The sequence below is a fragment of the Oncorhynchus gorbuscha genome, linkage group LG04 (genome assembly GCF_021184085.1).
Source record: "Oncorhynchus gorbuscha isolate QuinsamMale2020 ecotype Even-year linkage group LG04, OgorEven_v1.0, whole genome shotgun sequence".
In the NCBI taxonomy this organism is placed as follows: Eukaryota; Metazoa; Chordata; class Actinopteri; order Salmoniformes; family Salmonidae; genus Oncorhynchus; species Oncorhynchus gorbuscha.
Genome location: NC_060176.1, coordinates 4,365,679 through 4,385,198, shown reverse-complemented (window position 1 = coordinate 4,385,198; position 19,520 = coordinate 4,365,679). Strand labels below are relative to the sequence as shown.

Sequence of the window (19,520 nt, the reverse complement as noted above, 5' to 3'; positions counted from 1 at the left end):
ATTTATACAGATATTATTTATAATACATTTTCATGTATTTGTTTAGCTTTTATTTAACTAGGCAAGTCATTTAATTTAAAACAAATTATTATTTACAATGACGGCCTACCCCGGCCAAACCCGGACGAAGCTGGGCCAATTGTGCGCCACCCTTTTGAGGATCAGATCACGGTCAGATGTGATACACCCTGCATATAATCAAACCTATGGCTATTCTTCATGAACAAGGGCACAATCTGTGCCCAATATAGTATGTGAATCCGTTTTAGGTCTGAAATTCTATATGATCTATTATTCAAATAATAATCAAAACTGTAGTTATCTACATATCTCAGCAAGAGGCTTTGTCTGTGGATAGTGACATCACAGGGTACTTCTTCCTCATTCAAGCCCAATTCAAAGTTCAACAGTGATATTGCAGTTATAACGGCTGAGGTATTCTGGAGTTGTCCTTCATATATATATATACTTTTTTTGGGGATCTCAATAAGGAATCTGTTAAAACTGAAGTGGTTTATGTTTTTTGTAAACGTTGATAAAGAGGATATTAACATTAAACTTTGAGGAAGTGCATGTATAACACAGAATGACTCCCTTGCTGTATAAAGATGCCTTTTGGGTAAGTTCCCTCAGTCTACTACCATTGTCTCTTGATGTCCTGCGTTGGTGTGTGTAACTAGATATAACTAGATAGTCTACTGATAACTCATTTAAAATCTCTCTATCCAGAAATATTAGTATTTTGTTCATTCTCAACCATTTACAGACTTGAAAGTGTAGTGAGCCTTTTAAAGCAAAAGGATAGTCACTGTAGGATAGTCACTGTAGGATGTGCACTGTAGGATATGCACTGTAGGATAGTCACTGTAGGATGTGCACTGTAGGATATGCACTGTAGGATAGTCACTGTAGGATAGGTACTGTAGGATAGTCACTGTAGGATAATCACTGTAGGATAGTCACTGTAGGATAGGCACTGTAGGATAGTCACTGTAGGATAGTCACTGTAGGATAGTCACTGTAGGATAGTCACTGTAGGATAGGTACTGTAGGATAGGCACTGTAGGATAGGCACTGTAGGATATGCACTGTAGGATAGTCACTGTAGGATAGTCACTGTAGGATAGTCACTGTAGGATAGGTACTGTAGGATAGTCACTGTAGGATAGGCACTGTAATATATAATATAATAATAATATATGCCATTTAGCAGACGCTTTTATCGAAAGCGACTTACAGTCATGTGTGCATACATTCTACGTATGGGTGGTCCCGGGAATCAAACCCACTACCCTGGCGTTACAAGCGCCATGCTCTACCAACTGAGCTACAGAAGGACCACTGTAGGATAGGTACTGTAGGATAGTCACTGTAGGATAGGCACTGTAGGATAGTCACTGTAGGATAGGCACTGTAGGATAGTCACTGTAGGATAGGCACTGTAGGATTGTCACTGTAGGATAGTCACTGTAGGATAGTCACTGTAGGATAGGCACTGTAGGATAGTCACTGTAGGATAGGCACTGTAGGATAGGCACTGTAGGATAGTCACTGTAGGATAGGTACTGTAGGATAGGTACTGTAGGATAGGCACTGTAGGATAGTCACTGTAGGATAGTCACTGTAGGATAGGCACTGTAGGATAGTCACTGTAGGATAGTCACTGTAGGATACTCACTGTAGGATAGTCACTGTAGGATAGGCACTGTGCTTTCACCACAATTTCCACATCTGTTATATTCTGTTTAACTTGTGAGGTATCATAGTAGTTTTGGACAGATGTTCCCTGAGGCGTTGGTTGCTATGACTCCCTTCCTGCTCACGGTGGTTGCGAATTTAGCCCTCTCATTGTCCAGATAGATTTGCATCCAAGGCAACAGTTGATAATCTACCTGTCATCTTCAGACATGAAAGAGAACATATTAAATGGGTTTCTATTATACTGTCTGCAACTAAAAGTTGTTCAAAGTGAATATTCTATGGTCCTCTGGACAGTCCTCTGATTATATTGTCTGTTTGTAAGTACTGTAACAAGTGATGACGCAATGCACATTTCAGTGAAACGTAATATCAATCTTAAATGCTTTGTGAATTTCACCAGGTCCATAAACAAATCCCTAAACAAATTCCAACTTCTGTGGAATCTAACTGTTCAATATGTGCCACTAAATACAGAGACAAACCACTGGGCAGTTTGAGTCAAACGTTTATTGTGTAACTATTGTTGTGTAACTGGATTACAACACATCTCTTTCTCTCTCTGTAGGGAGTTGATTTCACTAATCATCAGGGCTATGAGGTTCTGATTCAGAGACTATGTGATGGCAGGCGGATGTGCAAAGATGTGGAGGAACTGCTGAAGATGAGGTAAGGTTTCTCTGACGTCATTAGAACTTCATACAAAATGCATGCAGGGATGGTCAGCAGTGATTGCACACCGAATCGGAATGTTCATACAACTCAAAGATTGGTCTATACTCTACAAAACACAGCACTTTTAAGTCTGCCTGTTTGTCTGTCTACAGGGCCATGGCAGAAGAGAGGTATGGGAAGGATCTGGTGACAATAGCACGTAAAGCTGGGGGGCAGACAGAGATAAGGTAAATGGCTGGTTACGTACATATATAGAGATGATATGTTTGGACCATAATACCTACTATGCACAAGTTAGCCAAAATGCTGTCATAACAGATACAAATAACATTGGGGGGGCATTGGCCCAAATCAAATGTAATGTTCTTTTTTTTTCTTTAAATAATTTGCCATAACCTGGCGTGGCGCACCTGCTACTTGTTTACATGCCACAACCACTTCACAGGCAATATAATAGCTAGTCAATAGAAGAATAGTGGTATTTTTAGAACATAATAATGATAGTCAGGCTTCAATGCCATTAAGTCACACATTCTAGCCCTCGTGGAATCATTTCCAACAGAGAGAGAGAGAGAGAAAATGTGTGTGTGAGTGCATCCTCAATCCAGTTTCCTGTTCACACAGTTAATCTTTACACCATTGCTAATAAGCCAGTCATGTGACATGGTAAAGCTGGACGAAGAGAAGAGACCAGACAAGGAATCAGTGGTTAATGATGAACATCATAATTTACTGAGAAACAGTAGCCGCAGGATCACAGTACACTTGAAGCAACAAACACTAAGTCTTGAAAACTCACTCTGGAAATAAATGCACACAGTAAACAATTCAAGCATTCAGCAAAGGACAACAGAAAACACACCTCTTAACAGGGAAATCGTTATCACCTTGGGTCAGGTTCTCGTGTCTGGGCTTGTCGGACCGTGGACTCAATACTCCATATCACAGAGTCCACAATGCAGGAGCTGTGGATGATGGGTCCAGAGTCCCTCTCCTCGTTAGAGGTATCGTGTTGGTGGGACAGGGCACATGCTTTCTGATTCTTGGATCCCGAGCGATAGGCTAGTGTGAAATTGAACCTGTTAGAAAACAGAGCCCACCGAGCCTGGCGAGCGTTCAACCTCTTAGCTTCTTGAATGGAGACCAAGTTCTTAAGGGCCCACTTAACTTCCAAGAGCTCGCAGTTGAATACATTGTAGTTGCGTTCTACTGGCGAGAACCACTTGGAGAGAAAGGCGCGTGGGTGCAGTTTCTTGTTCTATTCATTCTGCTGTGGTAGGACCACCCCTGCTCCGGTGTCCGAGGCGTCCACCTCTACAACAAAGGGCAGAGTAGGATCAGGATGAACGAGGATGGGTCCAGAGGTGAAACATCCCTTAAGCTCTATGAATGACCTGTCAACCTCAGGAGTCTAGCAAAAACGGGTCTGGGACTTTAAAAAAACAATGTCAACTTCATTTAACTAGGCATGTCAGTTAAGAACAAATTCTTATTTACAATGACGGCCTACCCCGGCCAAACCCGGACAACACTGGGCAAATTGACATGTGGGTTAGGATCGTGAGAGGCGCTGCCACTGCACCAAAGTTACTTATAAAACACCTGTAAAAATGGTTTCACCCGAGGAACCGCGTGACCTGCTTGAGTGAGGTGGGACGGGGACAGTGGGCGACCGCCTCAACCTTTTGGGGGTCCATTTGGATGCCTGTGGTAGAGATAATGTGACCCAGGAAGGAAACTTGGAACTCACACTTCTCGTGGAACTCACACTTCTCTATCTTGACATATAGTTGGCTCTGCAGGAGGCATCTCAGGACTTGGTGGACGTGCAGTATGTGTTCTGGAAGGGTTTTGGAGAAGATTAGGATGTTTGAGGTACTCATAGTGTCCACTAGGGTTGTTAAAGGCAGTTTTCCACTCATCTTCCTGATTCTCACCAGATTTTTAAGCATTGCGGAGGTCCAATTTGGTGAAGAATTGGGCCAACTCCTAGACGGCGGACATCAGTGGTAGGGGGTAACGATTCTTGATTATAATCCAGTTCAGCCCTCTATAATCGATGCAAGGACGCAGGCCTCCATCCTTCTTACCCACGAAGAAGCCTGCACCAGCTAGGGATGTAGAGGGGCTAATGAAACCTGCCTCTAGTGTCTCCCGGATGTAATTGTCCATGACTGCTGCTTCAGGGGTTGAGAGATAGTACAGATGGCCCTGGGTAGGTGTGGAGCTGGATAGGAGTTCTATGGCAGTCGTATGAACGATGTGGAAGAAGGGTGGCGGCTTGCCTATTACTGCAGGCCTCAGGGAGGTCGAAGTATTCAGGAGGGAGAGCGGACTTCAATGGATGCAGGAGGACATGGCGAGGCTCTTGGTGGGGGTCTTAGACATTTAGTCTGGCAGTCCTTACCCCAGTCTAGTAGGTGTCCCTTGGACCAGGATAATAGTGGGTTATGTAGTGCTAGCCAGGGGTACCCTAGCATAAGGGGGTTCTCGGGAGCAGTGATCAACAGAAAACTAAGAGTCTCTGAGTGTTTCACCCCAACCTGCAGTGGAATGGGCTTGGTCTGATATTCCACCTGACCGGAGCTAATGGGCCATGCATCGAGGGCTTGAATCTGCAGAGGGATGGGACACTTCACGCAGGTGATTGGTAATTATCTGGTGAAGTCCTGATCAATAAAATTATCTGTGGCCCCGGAGTCTACGAAGGATTGAATCTGGTGCTGACGGTTGTCCCAGTGGAGGGTTGCGAGTAGTGACAGACGGTGACTGAGAGGTAGCTGCACAGCTCGTCAGGGTCTCCCCTTGTCCTGGCAAGCCCTGGCGTTTCCCGTCAGCTCTGGACATATAGCACTGAGATGGCCGAGACCTCCGCAGTAGAGGCGGCAGCCGTCGCGAATGCGCCTGTCACGCACCTGTGGACTCAGACGTGTGGGTCCCAGCTGCATGGGCTCCTCAATTTTGAGTTTGGGTGGCTTAAGGTGCTCAGGAAATACTGGGGTGGAGTCAAAAAGGCGATGTCTCACACATTCGAGGCAGTTGTCGATCCTGATTGCCAGTATTATCAGGGACTCAAAGTCCTCTCCCAGTTCCCGAGAGGCCAGTTCATCCTTGGAGTTAGACAAACCCTGGTGGAAAGCAGTTTCCAGGACCTCCGTATTCCTCACACACTCTTGGATGCGAGGTTGTGGAACTCAATGCCGAAGTCAGCAACTGGTCTGGCCCCTTGGCAGATGTTGAACAGTCGGCTGGCTGCTTCTCTTCCGCTGACTGGGTGGTCGAAGATTTGTAAATCTGGAGCTGCAGGATGCTGGCTGCTGTTCCCACACCGCCATTTTCCACGCCAGGGCCTTGCCCGAGAGTAGAGATTGTGTAGGCGATCATGGCCGATCGGTGTGGAACGAGGAGGACTGTAGCTCAAACACCAGAGAACACTGAATGAGGAAGGACCCCCTTGCATCCTCCTGGGTGGCCGTCATACCACTCGGGGGCTGGGATCTTGGGTTCCCAGTGCAGGTTCCCTGGAGGAACTACGGTGACATCTGTAGCACTGGGCGACATTGGCCCCTCTTGGGTTGAGGTTGGACTGTGGTTGGAGGGAGTCGGTAAGTGCCTGGAGGATCTCTGATATTTGGGAGAGTTGTTCTTGCCACCCCAGCAGTGCTCCTTGGTGGGTTACAACATTCTTGATCTGAGTGATCTCGGCTGGGTCCATGTTTGGTGCAGAAGCTTGCTCTGGCATGGTGAGGTTGGACCCAGGTGAAGAGAAGAGAACAGACGAGGAATCAGTGGTTAAGGATTAACATACTTTACTGAGAAACGGTAGCCGCAGGATCACAGTACACATGAAAAAACAACAAACACTAAGTCTCAAAAACTCACCCAGGAAACGAACGCACACGGTAAACAATTCAAGCTTCTGCAAAGGACAACAGAAAACACACCTATTTTAACAGGGAAATCATAATGAATAAATTGGACACACCAGAGTGTCGTTAATGTCTATAGGATGGTCTCTGCTGCCCTCTGGTGACAGGTGGAACCATGACAAGTCATTGATATCTAGATACAGTTGAATGCAGTGATTTGGCAATCTGTTTATGCATACTGTGTTTAACTAGTATTTAGTATGCTACACTACCTGTTATTGATTAATGCATCATTTCTATTTTTTCAGCACTCTGAAAGCCTCCTTTGATCAACTTAAAACACGTAAGTTTATCCTGTCTACTGCATCTCTCACAACAAAGCCAAATGACAGTTTACTAAAATAACTGTTTTCTTTGACAGAAATTGAAAACATGGGGAATCTGCATATCCAGCTATCCGGAACATTACGGGAAGAGATCAAGAAGATGGAAACATTCAGAGAGCGACAGAAAGAACAGAGGAGGAAGGTTTGAAATGTGTTATTAAGTGCTTATTTCGTTTTGAAAATACATTTTGAAAACCTGTGTTTATGAGGTGCCAGTAAATTTCAACCATGTTGTTTATCCTCGTTCAGTTTGAGGGGATTATGGAGAAAGTTCAGAAGATGAAGGTGTCCTTATACAAGAAGACCATGGAGGTAGGCATACTATTCACTCAGGGAATTACATGCTTACTTAGTAAGTCAGTTTAAGTACAGAGGTACATACACAGAAGGTAATAGAACAGTCAGAAAGTGGGACTTTATCCACACGCTTAGAAAAAAAGGTATCTAGAATTTAAGGGTGTTTCGTATGTCCCCATAGGAGACAGGTGGCAGGTTGTCTAGCATTTAAGAGCATTGGGCCAGTAGCTGAAAGGTCAGTGGTTTGAATCTCAGAGCAGACTAGATGAAAAATCTGCCTACGTGCCCTTGAGCAAAGCACTTAACCATAATTGCTCATGTAAGTCACTGAATAAGAGCGTCTGCTAAATGACTTAAATGTAAAATGAGAATCCTTTGAAAAACCCTATTGGTTCCTGGTAGAACCCTTTTGGTTTCCATGTAGAACCCTTTCCACATAGTGTTCTAGATTGAACCCAAAAGGATTCCACCTGAAAACCAAAAGGGTTCTAGCTGGAACCAAAAAGGGTTCTCCTATGGGGACAGCCAAAGAACCCTTTTGGAACCCGTTTTTCTAAGAGCGCAGTGTAGAGTTCATACCCAGAAAAGAGGAAGGCTGATATTACACCCAGTAGACCTAGCTACCTCTTAGAGATTGGTGAGCTACCCAAGAGAGAACATACATCACAGTGCAGTTCTGCAAGAGGAAGAGGGTAGGAAACAAAGTATAGACACACACACCCACACACCAACCACAGACTTTGGCCCTATTATTGTGGGGGAACTGGTAGGATAACACAGGCCTTGAAAATGAACATTTTGGTCTGCATCAATACGTATCTCACCTCTCATCGTCCCATGATTTATGCTCAATTATAAACCAGATGATTAGAGCCCTGATGGCTGGTATATCAAACCGTATACCACGGGTATGACAAAAACATGTATTTTTACTGCTCTATTTACATTGGTAACCAGTTTATGAAATATTAATAAGGCACCTCGGGGGTTTGTGGTATATGGTCAATATATCACAGTTAAGGGGCTGTATTCCAGGCACTCCGCGTTGCATAGAGGGTAAGAACAGTCTTTAGCTGTGGTATATTGTCCACATATCACATCTCCTCGGGCCTTATTGCTCAAATATACATAAACTTGGGCCTATTTTTGTGAGTATCATTACAGTATCATACTTACACCCTGTATAACATCCTGTATACAGTACCTTCGGAAAGTAGAACCCTTGACTTCGAAAATTGTTTAAATTGTTTTCTTTCCCTCATCAATCTACACACAATACCCCATAATGACAAAGAAAAAATGTTTTTTACACATTTTTGCAAATGTATTAAAAATACAAATCTGAAATATTACATTCACATAAGCATTTTGACCCTTTAGTCAGTACTTTGTGGAAGAACCTTTGGCAGTCATTACAGCCTTGAGTATTCTTGGCTATGACGCTTGGCACATCTGTATTTGGGGAGTATCTCCCATTCTTCTCAGCAGATCCTTTCAAGCTCTGTCAGGTTGGATGGGGAGTTTGAGTTTAATGAGAAACCAAGAAAACAAAACATAGAATGCCCACCCAAATCACACCCTGACCAAACCAAAATAGAGACATAAAAAGGTTCTCTCAGGTCAGGGCGTGACAGTACCCCCCGCCCCCAAAGGTGCAGACTCCGGCCGCAAAACCTGAACCTATAGGGGAGGGTCCGGGTGGGCATTTATCTGCGGTGGCGGCTCTGGTGCGGGAAATAGACCCCGCTCCACCTCTGGCTCACCCCACTTTGGTAGCGCCTCTCGCCGCCGATCCTGGACTAGGGACCCTCTCTGTGGGCCTCGGACTGGGCACCCTCGTTGCGGGCCCCGGACTGGAGGCCGTCGCTGGAGGCTGCGGACTGGAGACCGTCTCTGGAGGCTCCGGACTGGAAAATGTCACGGGAGGCTCCGGACTGGAGGCCGTCGCTGGAGGCTCCGGACTGAAGGCAGTCGCTGGAGGCTCCGGACTGGAGGCCGTCGTTGGAGGCTTCGTGCCATGACTCCTCACTGGAGGCTTCGTGCCATGACTCCTCACTGGAGGCTTCGTGCCATGGATCATCACTGGAGGCTTCTTGCCATGGATAAGCAATGGAGGCTTTGTGCCATGGATCATCACTGGAGGCTTCGTGCCATGGATCATCACTGGAGGCTTCTTGCCTTGGATCATCACTGGAGGCTTCTTGCCATGGATAAGCAATGGAGGCTTCGTGCCATGGATCATCACTGGAGGCTTCTTGCCTTGGATCATCACTAGAGGCTTCTTGCCTTGGATCATCACTGGAGGCTTCTTGCCATGGATCGTCACTGGAGGCTTCGTGCCATGGATCATCACTGGAGGCTTCTTGCCATGGATCATCACTAGAGGCTTCGTGCCATGGATTATCACTGGAGGCTTCGTGCCACGGATCCTCACTGGAGGCTTTGTGCCATGGATCATCACTGGAGGCTTCTTGCCATGGATCATCATTGGAGGCTTCTTGCCATGGATCATCATTGAAGGCTTTGTGCCATGGATCATCATTGGAGGCTTCTTGCCATGGATCATCATTGGAGGCTTTGTGCCATGGATCATCACTGGACTGAAGAGATACTCAAGAGGCCCGGCTCTGGGATCAGGCACAGGGCACACTGGGCCGTGGAGGCACACTGGAGGTCTCGAGCGTAGAGCCTGCACAACCCGTCCTGGCTGGATGGTTACTTTGGCCCGGCACGTGCGAGGCGCAGGCACAGGCCGCACTGGGCTGTGCAGACGCACCGGAGATACAGTGCGCAGAGCCGGCGCAGGATATCCTGGGCCGTAGAGACGTACTGGCGGCCAGATGCACTGAGCCGGCACCCTCCGACCTGGCTGGATGCCCACTCTAGCCCGGCCGATTCGGGGAGCTGGAAGGTAGCGCACCGGGCTGTGAACGCTCACTGGAGACACCGTGCGCTCCACCGCATAACAAGGTGCCTGACCAGTATGATGCTCACCATGGTAAGCACAGGGAGTTGGCTCAGGTCTATAACCCTACTCTGCCAATCTCCCCGTGTTCCCCCCCCAAACAATTTTTGGGGCTGCCTCTCGGGCTTCCTTGCTAGCCGTGTTCCCTCGTAAAGATGGGCCCCTTTACCAGCTGCCTCCGCCTTCCTGGCAGCTTCCACCTGTTCCCATGGAAGGCGATCCCTTCCGGCCAGGATCTCATCCCATGCCCCGTCCTCCTTTTTACCACGCTGCTTGGTCCTTTTGTGGTGGGTAGTTCTGTCACAGACGTCGTTAGAAGGACACCAAGGTGCAGCGTGGTGAGCGTGAATTTTCCTTTTATTTGTTAAATGTCACCAACAAAACAACAAACGAAGAAACAACCGTGAAGCTTACAGGGCTAAGTGCCACTAACAAAAATAACTACCCACACTGAAAGGAGGGAAAAAGGGCTACCTAAGTATGATTCCCAATCAGAGACAACTAAAGACAGCTGTCCCTGACTGAGAACCATACCAAAACATAGAAATAAAGAAACCTAGAAAACAAAACATAGAATGCCCACCCAAATCGCACCCTGACCAAACCAAAATAGAGCCATAAAAAGGCTCTCTCAGGTCAGGGCGTGACACTATGCGAGCATTTACATACTGAATAGATTAGCTACATCGTTAGGCTACTCTGTGGTGAGACAAGTGACAAGAGCCAATGGCAGAGTGACATAAACGGAGCTAAAGTGGTGAAGACTGATTATCCTGTACAAGAAACAACCAATCTGAAGCCAGAAATACATATTGACCAAAATGTTTGCTTAAACTGCTAAGTGAGGACTGCACATTTCACCATTTTGACATTGCATACAGTTGCATACAGTTTTACAGAGATCCAACATGGCTACTGTTTTAATTGATTGTTACATAAAACATGACTCCACAGACCACTGTGGCTGCTTCAATGATGATTCCCTGAATGTCTCTTCTGTCCATCTCCAGTCTAAGAAGTCCTATGAGCAGAAATGTAAAGAAGCAGACGAGGCAGAGCAGCTTGCTGACAGGAGCACCACAGCCACAACAACAAAACAGTCTGAGAAGGTAACACCACCTCCCCAAACCCTGGAACTATACAAACACACAGCCCCCAAGCAGTCTGAGAAAGTATTGTAATCCCCCATACCTGAAATTACACACACACAGCCACAACACCAAACCAGTCTGAGAAGGTAACACCACCTCCCCAAACCCTGGAACTATACAAACACACAGCCCCCAAGCAGTCTGAGAAAGTATTGTAATCCCCCATACCTGGAATTACACACACACAGCCACAACACCAAACCAGTCTGAGAAGGTAACACCACCTCCCCAAACCCTGGAACTATACAAACACACAGCCCCCAAGCAGTCTGAGAAAGTATTGTAATCCCCCATACCTGGAATTACACACACACAGCCACAACACCAAACCAGTCTGAGAAGGTAACACCACCTCCCCAAACCCTGGAACTATACAAACACACAGCCCCCAAGCAGTCTGAGAAAGTATTGTAAATCCCCCAAACCTGGAATTACACAGCCACAACACCAAACCAGTCTGAGAAAGTATTGTAATCCCCCATACCTAGAATTACACAGCCACAACACCAAACCAGTCTGAGAAGGTAACACCACTGCCAACCCTGCAATTATACACATGTAATACCCCTCGTTATTCAGTGCATTCAGAAAGTATTCAGACCCCTTCACTTTTTCCACATTTAGTTACGTTACAGCCTTATTCTAAAATTGATTCAATTATATATATTTTTTTACTCATCAGTCTCTACACAATAACCCATAATGACAAAGCGAAAACAGGTTTTCATAAAATGTTTGCAAATGTATTAAAAATAACAATAGAAATACCTTATTTTAATAAGTATTCAGACCCTTTGCTATGAGACTCAAAATTGAGCTCAAGTGCATCATGTTTCCGTTGATCATCCATTGAGATGTTCCTACAACTGGATTGGAGTTCAGCTGTGGTCAATTCAATTGATTGATTGGACATGATTTGGAAAGGCACACACCTGTCTATATAAGGTCCCACAGTTGACAGTGTATGTCAGAGCAAAAACCAAGCCATGAGGTCAAAGGAATTTTTCATAGAGCTTCTAGACAGGATTGTGTCGAGGCACAGATCTGGGGAAGGGTACAAAAACATTTCTGCAGCATTGACGGTCCCCAAGAACACGGTGGCCTCCATCCTTCTTAAATGAAAGAAGTTTGGAACCACCAAGACTCTTCTTAGAGCTCGCTGCCCAGCCAAACTGAGCAATCGAGGGAGAAAGGCCTTGGTCAAGGAGGTGACCAAGAACCTGATGGTCACGCTGACAGAGCTCCAGAGTTCCTCTGTGGAGATGGGAGAACCTTCCAGAAGGACAACCAGCTCTGTAGCACTCCCCCAAGCAGGCCTTGTTATGGTCGAGTGGCAGAGCAAAGTACAGAGAGATACTTGATGATAACCTGCTCCAGAGCGCTCAGGACCTCAGACTGGGGCAAAGCTTCACCTTCGAACAGGACAATCCTAAGCCCACAGCCAAGATAATGCAGGAGTGGCTTCGGGACAAGTCTCTGAATGTCCTTGAGTGGCCCAGCCAGAGCCCGGACTTGAACCCAATCGAACATCTCTGGAGAGACCTGGAAATATCTGTACAGTGATGCTCCCCATCTAACCTCACTGAGCTTGAGAGGATCTGCAGAGAAGAATGGGAGAAACTCCCCAAATACAAGTGTGCCAAGCTTGTAGCGTTATACCATAGAAGACTCTGAGTCTGTGATCACTACCAAAGGTGCTGCAACAAAATCCTGAGTAAAGGATCTGAATAGTAATGTAAATGTAATATTTAAAAATAAAATATTTTTTATAAATTTGCAAAAAAGTTTAAAAACCTGTTTTGCTTTGTCATTATGGGGTATTGTGTGTAGATTGATGACACAAAAAAACAATGTAATACATTTTAGAATAAGGCTGTAATGTAACAAAATGTGGAAAGTCTGAATACTCTCCGAATGCACTGTAGTTATTGTTGTGCTACTGCAACTCAATTTCTCAGTATCTGAGAAGGCTATGAAACAGTTCCCTTTGCTACTGTTTTCCTACTACAAGTAAAACAGTGGTATAGTGGAGGAAAACACAAGTAAACACAGTCTACCCACTTTTTTCTTTTGCCCAACAGCCTTTTGCAGAAAAATGCATTGAAAGAATAGGAAGTGTTACTTTTTTCACCACGACCAGCGAGCAGTTTAACCACCTCTTGTTTTTTTGTTAACTAGACTGTTTCAGTGAGTCTATGAGTTGGTTATAATGCACGTCATTTACAATTGAAGGTCCAATGAAATGCTGGCAATTCCTGGAATTGAGTTATCTATTTACTAGAAATGCTTGTTCTGTGTGCGTTCTGAAAATGGAGGTCTGTAGAGGAACAGAGAGTCAGGAGAGTAAAGAGAACACATCCTGATATTTTCTTCTAAAGGAGAACTGTCTCTTTTGTTTGTTTAGCAGTCACGTTTTGATTCAGAGCATGACCAGTTCCTCTACTGCTGTCTTTCTCAGGTACAAAACAAGGCCAAGCAATGCAGACAAGCTGTCACTGAAGCAGGTCTGATTCATACCATACAATATACTCTACTTTTCTTTATTGGTGATAATATCAATGGATGAATGAATCAATGAATCTGTAAATGCATTACGAATTTATTATCATTCTGATCTGATTATTTAAAAAACATGTATTATTATGGTAATCCAAGTAAAGAAGAGTGCTTAGGATGCAATAAATGTAAAGTATTCCCTAACTTCTATTGTGCTCCACCTGTACAGAGAAACAATACATGTTGAATGTAGAGCAGCTGGAGAGCGTTCGTCAGGACTGGGAGGGAACACACAAGGGCACGTGTGAGGTTAGAGCTCTCTGTTACACAGCAACAACTTTTCACACCCACAACTGTTATTAGCGCAACTACGACGACCTCACACCACGCCCCCTTCCGCCGCAGTATGTCTTAGTAGGCCTATATTTCTCATTGTAACATCCCCCCCCCCCAGCCGAAGATCCCTTTGAGGTTCTAGATAGCACCTTTCTGTTCTAACAGTGTAGTCTATGCCTCTCAAAGCACAATATTGCATGTTACCGATTGAGCAGGTAAGCCTGATGAATCCGCTTTTACAGTAGCTTGTAAAGATATTTAGAGCCTGGTTATGCCTGGTTAGCCTCCTTAATATATGCAGTCGCTTTTGAGCCAGATTGATTACTTAACAAAAATAGAAACGTAACATGCAACAATTTAATTATTTTACGGAGTTACAGTTCATATAAGGAAATTAGTCAATTTAAATCAATTGATTAGGCACTAATCTATGGATCTGTGGAACACTACACGTTTTAGAGTGGCCTTTTATTGTCCCCAGCACAAGGTGCACCTATGTAACAAGCATGCTAATTAATCAGCTTCTTGATATGTCAGGTGGATGGATTATCTTGGCAAAGGAGAAATGCTCACTAACAGGGATGTTAACACATTTGTGCTCAACATTTTAGAGAAATACATTTGTTTGTGTGTTCGGAACATTTCTGGGATCTCATGAAACATGGGACCAACTCTTTACGTTAACATTTATATTTTTGTTCAGTGTGTATATATAGGGATAGATGATTAAGGGTTTGTACTGTATGTGTGTCTCTGCTGTTCCAGGTGTTTCAGCAGCAGGAGGTGGAACGCATCACTATCCTGAGGTGTGCCCTCTGGGACCACTGTAATCACTTCTCTGTGCAATGTGTCAAAGACGACGAGGTGAGCTCAACAATGACCACACTTCAGGCGATAGGCAAATGGATTATGGATGGGTCCATGAACTACTGTCTACATTAAACTCTATTAGTACCAGTACTACACTGCCTAACATGCAATGTATCTGGGAATCAACCAAAATGCATCCTATTTGTCAACCAGAACTATTTTAAATCAATGAAGCCTCTTTGAAGACTGAGCATGAATATGAGAAATGTTTTTCTGCAGTTTTACGAGGAGGTGAGGAATATTCTGGAGACGTGTGACATCACAACAGATAACAACTGTTTCATAGAGATGAAGACAACAGGTTCAAGCCCACCAGGTAAAATCTCACTGAATACAGGACAGAGCGTGAAGGGCCAGGGTTGCTGTCAACATTGGCACCAATGTCGAACACTTCTTAGAGTAATTAGAACGGGTTTGTACTGTGTGTGTCTCTGCTTTTCAAGTGTAACTTTTCCTCTGAATAACATTTGCCATTTGAAATATTATATGCAATACACCTCTATTGGCTATGCTTAATTTCTGTGGACTTCCATCCTCTTCTCTCTAGACCCCATTGTGTTTGAGAACTACTATGAGCGGGAGCCATCACCAACAGGCGACAACAACGGCAGCGCTCGCTTCGGAGGGGGAGGGGTCAGGAAAAGGTCAGCTGGTAGAACTTGGGACTCGTAGGGGCAGTTTCCTGAAGACAATCGAGGAGTAGGCTAAATTGTGTCCAGGAAACCACCCCATAGTGTTTATGTGAAACAAGCTCTATCACTTTGTAACAGTGGAATAACAGTTGAATGCATAGGAATTCTAATATGGACATTGTATCACTACATTCTCATAACCATACATCATCAACACATTCATATATATTTGAGAATGTGACATGAAAAATATTTGTGCAGAATCTCCAATCTTCTGCCACGAAACTCTAGTTCAAAGATGAGTATGAGTGAGGGTTCAACTTCCGAGCCAGCGGCGCCACCTGTTGGTCAAACAGTGCCTGAGAGTTCAGATGGAGTGTATGCATCCATACCTGGCTTCCAGTCTGCAGCTGCAGCTGCCCTGCCTGCAGTGACAACTGATGAGGATGATGATGATACCTTCATGGTGTTTTATGACTACTCTGCACAGGTGAAACCTGCACACACAGTTACAGGTGTCAAGTTACAGGTGAAACCTGCACACACAGTTACAGGTGTCAAGTTACAGGTGAAACCTGCACACACAGTTACAGGTGTCAAGTGTCAGGTGAAACCTGCACACACAGTTACAGGTGTCAAGTTACAGGTGAAACCTGCACACACAGTTACAGGTGTCAAGTTACAGGTGAAACCTGCACACACAGTTACAGGTGTCAAATTACAGGTGAAACCTGCACACAGTTACAGGTGTCGAGTTACAGATGTCATTAAAAAACTCTGTGATGCGGCTGACATGAAATATAACTAGTTGAGATATTGATGGATCATGCTTACTATTCCACTGCTCTGTATTATACTGTATGTATGTACTGTATATGAGCCATACTGTAATTCAAATCTTCATACTTCTATTACTAACAATGTGTTCCCTGTGCTCCCAGGACCCAGATGAGCTGTCAGTGTCTAAAGGGGATGTGGTGTTGGTGATAGAACAGAGTGAAGACGGCTGGTGGACAGTGGAGAGAAACGGACAGGTTGGGCTGGTACCTGGCTCCTACCTGGCCAAAGTCTAGACATAGTCACACACACATTCATGCATGGACATACACACACACACACACTCATGCACACAGGTACAGGGATTCACACACACATACTCATGCACACTCACCCATACATACTGTAGTCTTCAAAACCGTACTATGAGGACCCCTTTCTGCTTCTTACTGAATGTTCTGATCCTTGGTTTCAAGACTTCAGAGTAATAGATTCTCCAGCAGTAGAGATGACTCACTGAACTGACTTGGAACATGAGTCATGCCAGTGTGTTCCCCATGAACTATTAGGCTATGCTGCACCAGAGTCTTTTCACCCAACAGGCCTACTACTACATGCACAGTGATGTGAAAAAGTATTCGCCCCTTTTCAGATTTTCTCTACTTTTACACATTTTTTAGACTGAATTTTATCAGATTTTCAACCAAAACCAAATATTAGATAAAGGGAACCTGAGTGAACAAATAACAACAATTGTATACTTATTTCATTTATTTCATAAACAAAGTTATGTCCCTGTGTGAAAAAGTAATTGCCCCCTTACACTCAATAACTAGTTGTGCCACATTTAGCTGCAATGACTCCAACCAAAAGCTTCCTGTAGTTGTTGATCAGTCTCTTACATTGCTGTGGGGGAATTTTGTCCCACTCGTCCATGCAGAACTGCTTTAACTCAGAGACGTGTGGGTTTTCAAGCATGAACTTCTCATTTCAAGACCTGCCACACATCTCAATTGGGATTAGGTCTGGACTTTGACTTGGTCATTCCAAAACACATGTTGCTTTTTAGCTCTTTTCATGTTGACTTGTGAGTTTTGGATCGTTGTCTTGCTGCATATCCCAGATGCAGTTCACAGACAGATGGCCTGACATTCTCACGTAGAATTTTGATACAGACCAGAACTCATGGTTCCTTCTATTTAGTCAACTCATCCAGGTCCTGAGGCAGCAAAGCATCCCCAAACCATCACACTACCACCATACTCGACCGTGGGTATAAGGTCCTTACTGTAGAATGCAGTGTTTGGATTTCACTAGACATAAAATGGAACCCATGTCATCCAAAAAGTTATACTTTTGACTCATCTGTCCATAGAACATTCAAGAGTCTTGATGATCATGCATGTGCTTTTTTGCAAACTCAAACTTTTTGGATGATATGGATCCCATTGTTTTGTTTTGGAATGGCCAAGTCAAAGTCCAGACCTAATCACATTGTTTTGTTTTGGAATGGCCAAGTCAAAGTCCAGACCTAATCACATTGTTTTGTTTTGGAATGGCCAAGTCAAAGTCCAGACCTAATCACATTGTTTTGTTTTGGAATGGCCAAGTCAAAGTCCAGACCTAATCACATTGTTTTGTTTTGGAATGGCCTAGTCAAAGTCCAGACCTAATCACATTGTTTTGTTTTGGAATGGCCTAGTCAAAGTCCAGACCTAATCACATTGTTTTGTTTTGGAATGGCCAAGTCAAAGTCCAGACCTAATCACATTGTTTTGTTTTGGAATGGCCAAGTCAAAGTCCAGACCTAATCACATTGTTTTGTTTTGGCCAAGTCAAAGTCCAGACCTAATCACATTGTTTTGTTTTGTAATGGCCAAGTCAAAGTCCAGACCTAATCACATTGTTTTGTTTTGGAATGGCCAAGTCAAAGTCCAGACCTAATCACATTGTTTTGTTTTGGAATGGCCAAGTCAAAGTCCAGACCTAATCACATTGTTTTGTTTTGGAATGGCCAAGTCAAAGTCCAGACCTAATCACATTGTTTTGTTTTGGAATGGCCAAGTCAAAGTCCAGACCTAATCACATTGTTTTGTTTTGGAATGGCCAAGTCAAAGTCCAGACCTAATCACATTGTTTTGTTTTGGAATGGCCAAGTCAAAGTCCAGACCTAATCACATTGTTTTGTTTTGGAATGGCCAAGTCAAAGTCCAGACCTAATCACATTGTTTTGTTTTGGAATGGCCAAGTCAAAGTCCAGACCTAATCACATTGTTTTGTTTTGGAATGGCCAAGTCAAAGTCCAGACCTAATCACATTGTTATGTTTTGGAATGGCCAAGTCAAAGTCCAGACCTAATCACATTGTTTTGTTTTGGAATGGCCAAGTCAAAGTCCAGACTTAATCACATTGTTTTGTTTTGGAATGGCCAAGTCAAAGTCCAGACCTAATAACATTGTTTTGTTTTGGAATGGCCAAGTCAAAGTCCAGACCTAATCACATTGTTTTGTTTTGGAATGGCCAAGTCAAAGTCCAGACCTAATCACATTGTTTTGTTTTGGAATGGCCTAGTCAAAGTCCAGACCTAATCACATTGTTTTGTTTTGGAATGGCCTAGTCAAAGTCCAGACCTAATCACATTATTTTGGAATGGCCAAGTCAAAGTCCAGACCTAATCACATTTTTTTTGTTTTGGAATGGCCTAGTCAAAGTCCAGACCTAATCCCAATTTTGATGTTGTGGCAAGACTTGAAACAAGCAATTCATGCTTGAAAACCCACAAATGTCACTGAGTTAAAGCAGTACTGCATGCAAGAGTGGGCCAACATTCCTCCACAGTGATGTGAGACAGATCAACTACAGGAAGCATTTGGTTGCAGTCATTGTAGCTACAGGTGGCACAAACAGTTATTGAGCGTTGGGGGACAATTACTTTTTCACACAGGGGAATTGAATAACTTTATTAATTAAATAAGTAAAATAAATGTTCATTTTTCGTCATTTGTAATCTCCGGCCCTTTAATCTAATATTATGTTTTGGTTGAAGATCTGAAAAATATGAAAACGTAAAAAGGGCAAATACTTTTTCACAGCACTGTAGGGAATCTCAGATACCATACAGAAAACTAGTCAAACTTAAACTGTATCAATTGTAAATATGTGTGAGGATAAAATAACTGCACTGGTCTACACCAACCTGAGAAGTGATCTACAAGAGAAAGTAGAAAAGTATGTGAATCAAGACCAACAGCTGTACCGTATTTGATGTGATATTTGATTAATAAAACATGTAATGTTTACTTTGAAGTTTCCTTAGTTTGGATACATTGAAAAGTGGTGCTTCAGTTCATCAGTGAACAATAAAACAT

At 43.9% G+C, this 19,520-nt stretch overlaps 1 protein-coding gene across 2 annotated transcripts; it reads left to right on the top strand.

Moving 5' to 3' along the window:
- The first annotated feature begins 388 nt into the window (after positions 1 to 388).
- On the top strand, positions 389 to 17,737 carry LOC124033560 (proline-serine-threonine phosphatase-interacting protein 1-like). Of its 2 annotated transcripts, none has more exons than XM_046345599.1 (14): positions 389 to 619; positions 2,267 to 2,367; positions 2,526 to 2,600; positions 6,551 to 6,585; positions 6,664 to 6,770; positions 6,878 to 6,940; positions 10,901 to 10,999; positions 13,500 to 13,545; positions 13,767 to 13,846; positions 14,639 to 14,737; positions 14,963 to 15,059; positions 15,291 to 15,387; positions 15,667 to 15,865; positions 16,317 to 17,737. In XM_046345599.1, the coding sequence occupies exons 1-14, from the start codon at positions 587 to 589 to the stop codon at positions 16,446 to 16,448; spliced, it is 1,263 nt and encodes a 420-aa protein (XP_046201555.1). In that variant the 5' UTR covers positions 389 to 586; the 3' UTR covers positions 16,449 to 17,737. The 2 variants fall into 2 exon arrangements, with proteins under 2 accessions (XP_046201555.1, XP_046201554.1); XM_046345598.1 differs by having other exon boundaries at positions 15,637 to 15,865.
- The last annotated feature ends 1,783 nt before the right edge of the window (positions 17,738 to 19,520 follow it).